Genomic DNA, 10,552 nt, shown 5'->3' with positions numbered 1-10,552 from the left:
CGGCATCGGTTGTGTTCCCCACCACCCCGTCCCCTGGTATGCCATGTGGGAAGGGCTTCCTCTCCCACCCCACAGCCTAGAGGGACCCCCCCACACGTGTGGGAGCAGTCTGGCCCCATCCAGCCTCAGTGCAGAGGCCTTGGAAAAAGGTTTTTCCCGGGCTGTGCCCCTTTTCCCTGTGCCCAGCACCTGTGGCTGAGCCTGCAGAGATAGAAATAGCCAAGGGAAAAGCTGCCACGGGAAAACAGGAGCAGGGAGGGGAGGCAGCACAACCCCAGGAGCTGCAGGGAAGGGGGAAGCCCTGAACCCCCCATGGGGATGGGCACAGAGAGCCACCACTCCCGGGGCAGCCAAGCCTCCTGCTTCCCAAGGGGGATCCTGGCAGAGCACCACGGGGACCCACTACCTCCTTCCCCCTCTCTTGCCCCTGGCTGGCACTTGTTGCACAGGGACCTGTGTCCCCAAGCACCAAAGATCCCTGGGCCAGCCCCAAGGCTGTCCCACCATGCCAGGCTTCAGCTTCTGCCCTAAATCCCTGTAACCGCCCCCAAACAGGGAAGTCCAGGCCCTTGGGGGTCTCCCTGTTCCCACCCCAGTCTGTGGAGGCCCCAGGTTTCGAGCAGCCTCATCAGGGACAAGGGTCCTGCTGCCCCAGGTGACACAGGACATGGTGTGCAACGGGAAGGTGTGTAAAAATTTATTTTGTTGTAGAGAACAAACCTAAAACATTGCAGCTCCAGCAGGCGTGGAGCAGGGACAGACACCAGGCACGGGCCCGGGGTGGTAGAGCCACAGGCGGTGGGCACAGAGAGGGATAAAGAAACAGCAGGGACATGGCCCTGGCAGTGCCAGGAACCAGAGGCCAGCAGCACATGGCTGCCCAACTGGCACAGCAGCTCTGGCACAGGCAGGGACCTCCCAGCTGGCCAGCGCTGGGGACTGTGGGCACCACTCTGGGACAGTCCCCGTGAGAGATGCTGGTGGCACCTCTCATGCCCCTGACTGGCTCCAGGCCACGGTAAAACGTTTAAATAGACAAACCACATAAAAAAAGCAGCTCCAGCTGCTACCTCAGAGCTGCCCCCCCCGCCCCCAGCTGCCTGCAGAGACAGACCCTGAGTGTGCTGGGGAAGCCCAGGCTGGTGTCACTCAGCCAGGGGCTCACCCAGGCTCCCCATGGAGGGACAGGATCCCAGGGATTGGGTGCTGGCCTTGCTCTTTGGGACTGGGAGACAGGGGCACTGTGGAGCTCTGATCCCAGCCTGGTGCTGAGCTCAGCCCCAGCAGCTGATGCCAGCTCAGGTGCAGGCAGGGGACAGGGGAAAGGAGCTTCCAGTTGTACCAGGAGCCTCACACTCTGGACAGGGCCCTGCAGAGGGGACAGCAGGACGTGGCTGTAGGGCACAGCGTGGCACCAGCTCAGTGATGGCACTGCCAGGGAAGGACTGTGGGCACCCAATGCCCTCACAACCCTTACCAGGGCTCCCAGAGCCCTGTGAATACTGGTGGCCATGAATACTGGTGGCCAGGGCAGGAGTGGGGAGAGGACGGGCTATGCAGGTGGTGGGAAAGGAGGGCAGATGGACCCAAAGCCCAGCACGCTGTGGGACTCAGGACATTTTTGTGCAGAAACAAAACAAAGCAGCCCAGGACAGATCCTGGGTATCACTGTCCCCCCTCACAGCCCAGGGCTGCAGCCACTGCATCTCAGCAACAGGGGCCAGGCCTGACCCCAAAACACCAGGGCTGGGGGCTCCAAGTGCCTGGCCCTCCCTCCCCAGCTGCCTTTCCCAGCGCTGGCTGAGGGAAACCAGGACAGGAGATGGAGATATGCCCCAGGGAGCTGGAGCCATGAGCTCATTTGACAGCTCAGCTGCTGCTGGAGCTCCCAGGGGCTCTGAGAGCATTGACCCCCTCCCCCAGAATTGAGGGCACCAGCACAGCCCTCTGGGGAGGGGATGTGCCCGGTCCAACAGACACTGAAACACTCACGTTTGAGCTTAAAAACAAACGTTAAAAAAATTTAACAGAATAAAAGCTGAGGGTGATCCTCCAGCTGCTGGTGAGGCAGATCCCCAGCAGCTCTGCCTGCCCTGGTGCCATGGGGGGCCAGGAGGCCACAGGGTGAGGCTGGCTGGTGCCAGGGATCCGTCCTGCTGGTGCTGGGAGGTCTGGTTGCACTGGCCCTGCAATCCAGGCTGGGGGAAAGGAGGATTTCCTACCAGGGACCAGCTTGCGGCAGGGCCCCTCACCAGGGTGCTGCTGGGGACAGGGAGCTGGTGTTGCAGGGGGATGAGGTGGAGAGTGGCTCTCATTTGTTCTTGGCCAGCACACGGTACAGTGTGAACCCCACCAGCGCCGTCACCGCCGCCCCCAGCGCCACCCGGAGCCAGAAGGATGCGACTCCCAACTCCATGGCATTCAGGTGGCTGCAAGGAAAGGGAGAAGAGGCCGGTGAGTTCGGCAGTCCCAGCGCTCCCCGCCAGCCCACAGCGCTCCCACCCCACACATGGAGATTTGGGGGGCCCCTGGGGGGCACAGGGTGAGCACAGCACCGGGGGACACAGCCCAGCTGAAAAGGAGGCTCCAAGAGATTCCCAGCCCCACGTGCCAGAGTACCCATCACCTGGCATCATCATCAAACCAAGGGCTGGTTGCTGGGATGGAGGTGGCTGTCCCCTCCCCTTGGCCTGCAAGCAGCACACCAACACCTAAATAATTAGCAGGAGCACGGAGGTATCTGCCTTTCTAGGTCAGGCTGCCTTTCCAACCCCAAGTGATGCAGGAGCGGGTGCCACGGAGCTGCCGGCACGGCCGGTGACTCCGAGCGAGGGGCACTGAGGGAACGAGCCCAGCGTACACATTCCCTTCCTGAGCACGTGCTGTCCTGCACCAACCTGCTCCTCTCTGAGAGAGGCACATCCATTATTCATTCCCCACTACATCGGGGGAGCACAGCCAATCCCCGGCCCTCCATTACGCTGTTATTTATTTATACCACATACCCTAAGATATATTAAGAATATTTAAATTTTAATACTGCAGAGAAGGGGGGGAAAAAAAAAAAGCGTCAGTTCTAAAAATAAAGTTGTTTATTGAAAAGAAGCTAGAGGGAAAACTACTCAGTAGTAATCCCATCCTGCCTTCCAGTGCTCCCACATGTTTTTCCCTGCGAGGGCTCGGCCCCCGGTGCTGTGCTCGCTCTTCCCACCCTTGGAGCAGAGATTCCATGTTCTCCTTCTTCCCACATCCCCCCTCACCTCCTGTGACCGGCCTGGTGCTGTTCCTACCCCCTTCCCAGCCCCTGTGGGGAGCAGTTCCTCCCAGAGGGAGGCTGTGTGACACAGGTCTCGCTTCACTGACCTCTTTTTCAGTCTGATCCATCTCATCAGGAGAAAACTGCTGCCACGCCCCCCGCGGGCCTCGGCAAACTAAGCTGGCTACTCCTCTCCAGCGTTTTTTATCTTAGGCTTCAAAAATAAACGCTCCTGTGGCTGGATCTATCTAATAAATCTGCCAGAAACAAACACGAGGCAGAAGAAAACCTCCACATGTTGCAAACAGGGGAAGAAATGGCCTTTCTGTTTCAATTATTTGTATGAAGAGATCACAGAATCCCAGAATCACTGAGTGGTTTGGGTTGGAGGGGGTCTTAAAGCTCACCCAGTTCCACTCTCCTGCCATGGGCAGGGACACCTTCCACCAGCCCAGGTTGCTCCAAGCCCCGTCCAACCTGGCCTTGGACACTTCCAGGGATGGGGCGGCCACAGCTTCTCTGGGCAACCTGTGCCAGGACCTCCCCACCCTCACAGGGAAGAATTTCTTCCCAATATCCCATCAAACCCTGCCCTCTGAGGGCAGTGGGAAGCTACTCCCCCTCATCCTGTCACTTCATGCCCTAGATGACACCAAAAGCATTAGATGACACCAAAAGTTGGAGAGAGACAAAGCAAAAGCAATGTGTCAGAGGTCGGGTTTGGACACAGCCCCCTCCCCAAGCTTTGATCCCAGCAGAGCCCCCACCACGGGAAGGATACTAACGGGAAGGTGGCAGCAGTGGCCAGCTTGGTGTAGACAGCAGTGCTGGGTGGTCCCTGGCAGTGGCAGGTGAAGAGGAAGGGTGGAGGGAGGCAGTGCTTGTAGCAGAACTCAGCTGGGGCCAGCCCGTGCTGCTGGCTGCCTTCTGGCAGGTCCGTCTTGGAGGCCACGAAGACACAGGGGATCTGGCTGTCCATGTAGTGCTGCTGCAGGGACAGGAGAGAGCCCAGCGAGGGGTTATGAGACCAGCCCCTGGGGAACACGGGGCTGTCACGAAGGTTGGAGTCCCACAGGGCCCCTGTGCTTCCCACAGGAACCCTGTGCAGTCCCCCGGGGTCCCAGCCAGTTACCTTATAAACAGTGGCACAGTAGCTGAAGGATTTGGGGTCGCTCAGGTCGTAGATGAAGCAGGCGACGTCGCAGGCTGTGTCCGACGGCTTCGTGAACGTGGAGTCGGCGCTGACCTCATACAGCTGGAGCAGGAGGGGAACACAGGGCCTGTCACTACCTCAGGGCACCAGCTGTTCCCCACACCATGGGGAATGGTGCTGCCTGATCGCAGCCACAGCCCAGCCTGGGGTGCTGGGATATGGGGGGACACAGCCAGCCCTGCTGTGAGCCAGGCACTGCACAATTCCCTCCTCCTCCACACTTACTATGAGGTATTTCTCCTGGCCATTGACCTGCACCGTGTTGATGGTGTAGGGGGATGGCTGTCCCGGGTTCTCCTTCTGGGCCTGCCAAGGACAACGCTGTCAGACGGTGGGGACACGAGCAGTGCTTGCTGGGGGACAGCATTTCACACTGCCCTGAGCTCCAGTGCCCTAACTGCCACCTGAAGGGCAGCCAGGGCCTGCCACGAGATGTGGGATCGTTCCTAACAGGCAGGGAAAGTCAGCAACACCGTGGTCAGATTGGGGAAATACAGCTGCCTGGAAAAGGCACAGCCCCTCCAGATCCTTGGGACAAGCAAGGGGAGTGGGCCCACTGCCTCAGCCAAAATGATGGATGCAACAGCCACAGAGCCACCAGCAGGCAGGGGGGTGTAAAGCACTGGCAGGGAGAGCATCACACAGGGGGCAGGGAGATGCCATCATGGGATAGGTCACTCCAGGACCTCCAGCTCTGCCTCCTGCTCCTGCCCTGCGCAGCGTGGCCGGACAGGGAGCAGCCACTCACCGCCAGGCTCCTGCCGAGGAAGGCCTGCAGGAAGGCGGACTTGCCTGCGCCTCGGGCTCCCAGCACCTTGCACAGGAACACATTCCTCTGGGTCTGGCCTTTCTCCAGGTCAATCCTCTTCTCCCGGGTCACTGGCGGGAGAGAGGACGGGTTAGCACAGGGAGGGACCCGAGCGGTGGCAGGAGGGGAGGGCACGGCCATACCCGTGAGGGCCTGTGTCTGGGAGTCCTGCTCCGACAGGATGGGGTAGCCCAAGTAGCCCAGGCACTCCAGGCAGTGCCGCACATCCAGGTAGGCCACGAGCCTGGAGAGACAGAGCGAAGGCGGGAGGGTCAGCAAGGGCTGAGTGATGTGAGCAGGGGCGGGGGGAAGGGACTGAGCTTACGTCCACTGGCAGAGGAATCCATGCAGGGAAAGCAGGCCTTTATCAGTGGTGCATACCGTGTTGGAGAACTCGGGGCCCCAGGGCACGCAGGGGAACACGCTGAAGAAGCTCTGCAGCTCTGCGTGTGAGAGGGCTCCGTCCTGGTCCTGCCAAAACAAAGGGCGTCAGCAGGAGAGCCAGGACACGGCCCGTGCCCGGAGGGGTCCCTGGCACACTGGCCACCTCGCTGGCTGCTGTGGAACAAGATAGGGATGCTGTCAATGGCAGGAATCGATCACAGCACGGCCAGAGCTGGGCGAGCGTGCAGAGCCTGAGCCCCAGCGACTGCCACCACTGCAGGAGAGACAAGCCAATGTGCTTTGGGATCACAGCTGGAACCAGGCACCACCTGAGCACCCTGCAGTCCTCAGCTGCTGTTCTGGCTCCCCTGGGGCCACCCTGGCCTTCCACACTGCAGGGTATCTAGCCCAAGGTGTGTGGCCACCAACCAACCACAGGCCAACGCAGCACCCTCAGGCTGGTGTGCCTGAAGGGGAACTGCTGGCACCTGGGCACACAGGGATGTGCATCCTTTCAGTTCTGCCATTCCCTGTGGCCACAGAGCTGATGTGGGCACACAGGGACGTGTGTCCACTCAGTGCTGCCATTCCCAAGCCATTTCCTGCGGCCACAGAGCTGCCATACCCCAGGTGCACATCAACATCTGAATAACCACTCCAAGCAGCTGCATGCAGATCCAATACATCCCCTCCTCCCACTCTCCAAGAGCCAGAGCATGGTACAAATGGGTTGTTTTCTCTCCCTCCCTCGGGCCTGGCAGCCCTCCACAGGGCTGGCAGCTGTGCAGATGCTGGTGCTTGGTCTGTGGCTGCAGGCCAGCAGCTGTGCCCACTTCCCTGCCACCCTGCCTGCTGCAGCCAGGCACTACAAGGGGTCATGCCAGCTTGATCCTCACTCAGACACAGCCACTGAAAGCCCAAATTGCCCTTTGGACAAGGGTAGTGATCACTACCCATGCGCCCTGACAAGCCATCAGACTACCAACAGCTTGCTGTGACCGCTTCCTGCTCCCAAAGCCTCCTAAAGGGAATGCTGTGTCAGAGGAAAGCCCTTCACTGGTGGGCTCCCTGGCACAGAGGGGTGGGCAGGGGAGCAGCTCTGCCCAGGTGTGCAGGCCCAGCAGAGCAAACCCTCCCCCAGAGCCCCACCTTGTCGTGCTTCTCAAACAGCCGCTGCAGGAACTGGTATCCCAAGTGGTTGAGCTCCGTGGAGCAGCCGGGGGGCACACGGAACCTGTTGGAAAAGTCATGGAATCATTATGATTGGAAAAGCCCTCTGGGATCACTGAGCCCAACTGTTCCACCAGCACTGCCAATGCCACCACAATGTCCTCAAGTGCCACAGTCACACAGCTTTTAAATCCCTCCAGGAACAGGAACTCCACCACTGCCCTGGGCAGCCCGTGCCAGTGCTTGACAAGCCTTTTGATCAAGAAATTTTCCCTAAAATCCAATACAAACGTCCCCTGGATCTTTCATATCTTATTTCCCAGTTCAAATACCCAAACAAGCCTCCTCAAGCCCCGAACAAAGGGCAGTGTGCGAGCAGAACTCACCCAGAGGACTCAGCTCCCCACTCCCTCTCTGCTCAAGGCCAGCTGTTGCCTCCAGGCCTGGCTATTCCTTGACACAGGCCCCTTGGCTGTGGGGAGAATCCCCTGAAGGTGCACAAAGGCCCCTCCTTGGCACATCCCAAGCAGTCAGAGTGATGCTGTGCCCTTACTCCACCTTGTGCCCAGGGCTCCAGCAGGGCACAGCACTGCCCTGAGGTGCCATCCACCAGCATGTCCCTGCCACCTCCCCGCAGCTTGCTGTCTGGGGAGAGGAGGAGGCAGCTCCAAGCCAAGCCCTTCCATTTCTGCCAGATCCCCACCTCCAGGGTGGCAGGGAGCAGAGAAGAGACAGCAGCTGCAGACTGAGCCGGGAGGGCTGTGCTGACAGCTCACTGCTCCCGACAGCGCTGCTCTGCCTCGGCTCGGGCAGCGACAGAGCAGCCTCTGAAAGCCCCTGGCTGATGTCAAGGGAAGTCTGGGACTTCTAGGCAGGCAGGGAGGTGGGGAATGATCAGAACCAGCAGCACAGCCAGCAGCCCCAAGGCCTGTCGTACTCATCCCCAACCCCACGTGTCAGCTCCTGCCCGCAGGGGAAGGCGATGGCTGTGAACCCGACCCTGCCCTAAGGGTCCACAGCAGCCCCAGGGTGCAGGGAGGATCCAGCCACGGTGCTGGGGACCCCCGAGCCGTGCACCACCGGGATGTGACCCCCTGTCCACCCCCAGGGCAGGACACGCACTGTGGGTACAGGTAATCATCCGTCAGCTCCAGCTCGTCGTCGTAGCCGAAGCGGCGCAGGATGGTCCAGGTGGTCTCGTGCCGGCCCCTCTGGATGAAGAGCGTGTTGAGGAAGAGGAATCCTGCAGGAGAGATCAGGGGCTCAGACACAGTGGGGTCAACTTAGCATCAGGGATCCACTCCTTGGGACTGTGCTTCGCCTGGGAAAACAGGCTGCTTGGACACAGAGATCTACCAGGCTCCAGCTTGCCTTAACAAGAGGGACTAATTAGGCTTGGAATGAGAGGCAGGAGGCTGGAGACAGGGCCCTTCAGGATGTGCTGAAGGAGATGGGTCCCCCCCCATCCCTTGGGAAGAAGCAGGGAGCCCTTGTGCAGTTACCATTCAAGGTCAGGCCGTTGTCCTGCACCCCGTCTGTCGTGTTCTTCCACACAACCATCTTCACATCCTCCAGGGCCTGTGGAGCCAGTGGGTTTCCAAAGCAGGACTTCTGCCTCCCAAGGGAAAGAAGGCCACTGTCAGCAAAGCATACAGAGAGAACAACCCTGTCTCACCAGCTTCCCCCTGCCCTGGCAAGGGATGGGGTTTCAGGGAGAGAAAATTCACCCAGCTCGGGGATTTCTGCTTTAGACCTTGACCAAACCCCTGTTCTTCAGCATCCCAATAACTTGGGACTCTGTACATCTCCAGAGCCTCCTGGTCTAACCACAGCAGAGCAAATTCAACCCAAGCATAGGAAGATGGAACCCCATGTGCTCACAGATGCACCCTGTGGTGCTTTAGCTGTGGAACAGAAGTATGAATGGGAACAGGATGGCTGTGTCAGGAGAGGGGTGGTTTTTGCCTGCTATTGGATGGAAAGGGAAGCCCAGGGACTGGGAAATATCTCCCCTCTGCAGCCAGTCCTACCTGGAAGTAGTTGAGTTCGTCATCACTAAGAATCTGGTTGTTATCCTGGTCCGAGAGGTTGAAGATCCGGGTCAGTGCTCGTGCACAGGTGGGTTTCAGCTGCAAGGGACCAACCACGGTGACAAATGGCACCAGCTTCAGCCTAGCCCTTCCTCCTACACACAATGGGTTCCCTTCCTGCATTGCCTGGGAACACGGCCCAGCTAAGCACTCTTGGAGATGGGAATCATGGAATTATTTGGATTGGAAAAGCTCTCCAAGACCATCAAGTCCACCCATTCCCCCAGCACTGCCAAGGCCACCACTGACCCATGTCCTCAAGTGCCACATCCACAAGTCTTTTAAATCCCTCCAGGGATGGTGACTCCACCACTGCCCTGGGCAGCTGTGCAAGGGCCTGACCACCCTTTCTGTGAAGAAATTTTTCCTAATATCCAATCTAGAGTGAGAAATGACAGTCCATAGGGAATTTTTCTCCTGGACCTTTCCCGTCATGGCTAACAGATGGTCTGCAGCACGAGGGCTTCTGCCCCAACACACCCTGGTCCTTGCAGGTCTCTCTGGCCTGGGTATGCTCAGCTGACTGTGCTGAGCACAGGAATGGACACCATCCCCTTGTCCTGCCTGTGTCAGCCCAAACCCTCCACCTTCCTTCCAAAAGCTGCACACCAGAGCAGTGTGATGGGAAGCAGACTCCTCCAGGAGCCTACCTGCTTCTCCTCCGGGTCGTAGAGCGGGGCAGTGGGGTGCAGCACAGCTTTCTGGGCGTAGTAGAAGAGCTCGGAGATGTTCTTGAGATTCTTGGCAGAGCACTGGGGGATTCAAAGGAAGAGACAGCCCTGGGAGCTGATGAAAAGGGTAGGAGGAGGATGATAGGAGCTCCCTGAGCCAGACCAAGTTGTGCATCGAAGCACAGAGCAATGTTTGTCCATCGTGAGGAAAAATCAGAAGGGAAAATGCCCTGGGTTTTGCTCTGGTTTTGCTTTCACAGCCCCAGAGCCAACACATTAAGGACAGAAAGCCCAAATCACAGGCTCTCAACCCCTAGACACAGGGACTTCTGCATAGCAGTGTCAGCAGGGCAGCCCTCCACGAGCACAGAGGCTCCCTGACTCATACCAGACCAGCACTCCGACCCCTCAGGGAGGCTCTGCAGACACCCTCCAGTTCCCTCACCTCCACACAGGTCTCAATCTCCGAGAACTGGTTCATGATGGGCAGGATGACCTCCATGGAGCTGCCCATCTGCAGGTCAGACTTGTTTCCCACTAAAATAATGGGGATCCTGGCAAAGACACAGAGCACGAGTAAGGTCACCCCTCCCTTGGTCCCAGCACTGTCCCTGCCACTTGGTGCTCTCATGGGGCAGGTTGGGGAGCCCCCCCTCCACCTCCTCTGCAAGGTCCAGAGCAGCTTTCCTTCCTCCCATGGCCAGGAGCATCCATCTGGAGAAACAAACTGCCTGATCCTGCCTACGCTTTCACCCAGCAACAAACAATATGTTCAGGAGCCTTTAATCCAGCACAGCAGCCTTCTGCCCAAGTGATCCACACACAGATGGTAGCTCAGAGATTCCCCTGGCAGCCCCCTTTCCCTGTCTGGCTGAGAAGAGATCAAGGGGAAAGAAGGATTCCTCTCCAGTGGCCCCCTGGCTCAGCTGGATCTCTGAGGGAGAAAAGCCCATATGTTCT

The 10,552-nt window shown here is 58.9% G+C and overlaps 1 protein-coding gene across 3 annotated transcripts; it reads right to left on the bottom strand.

The window, feature by feature from the left end:
- Positions 1 to 681: 681 nt before the first annotated feature.
- On the bottom strand, positions 682 to 10,546 carry RHOT2 (ras homolog family member T2). 3 transcript variants are annotated; one of them, XM_027909762.1, is made up of 13 exons: positions 10,038 to 10,546; positions 9,572 to 9,673; positions 8,862 to 8,960; positions 8,334 to 8,442; positions 7,954 to 8,074; positions 6,811 to 6,895; positions 5,603 to 5,748; positions 5,421 to 5,521; positions 5,218 to 5,348; positions 4,695 to 4,775; positions 4,389 to 4,511; positions 4,042 to 4,244; positions 682 to 2,429 (listed from the first exon to the last, which is right to left on the bottom strand). In XM_027909762.1, the coding sequence occupies exons 1-13, from the start codon at positions 10,221 to 10,223 to the stop codon at positions 2,312 to 2,314; spliced, it is 1,605 nt and encodes a 534-aa protein (XP_027765563.1). In that variant the 5' UTR covers positions 10,224 to 10,546; the 3' UTR covers positions 682 to 2,311. The 3 variants fall into 3 exon arrangements, with proteins under 3 accessions (XP_027765563.1, XP_027765564.1, XP_027765565.1); XM_027909763.1 differs by lacking the exon at positions 10,038 to 10,546 and having other exon boundaries at positions 8,334 to 8,467; XM_027909764.1 differs by lacking the exon at positions 10,038 to 10,546 and having other exon boundaries at positions 8,334 to 8,446.
- Between the last annotated feature and the right edge of the window lie 6 nt (positions 10,547 to 10,552).

The sequence above is a fragment of the Empidonax traillii genome, unplaced genomic scaffold (assembly GCF_003031625.1).
Source record: "Empidonax traillii isolate 1590-97213 ecotype Southwest subspecies unplaced genomic scaffold, ASM303162v1 scaffold2379:size25636, whole genome shotgun sequence".
Taxonomy (NCBI): Eukaryota; Metazoa; Chordata; class Aves; order Passeriformes; family Tyrannidae; genus Empidonax; species Empidonax traillii.
Note: the sequence above shows the minus strand (reverse complement) of the source record. Positions and strands in the feature narration are given on the sequence as shown.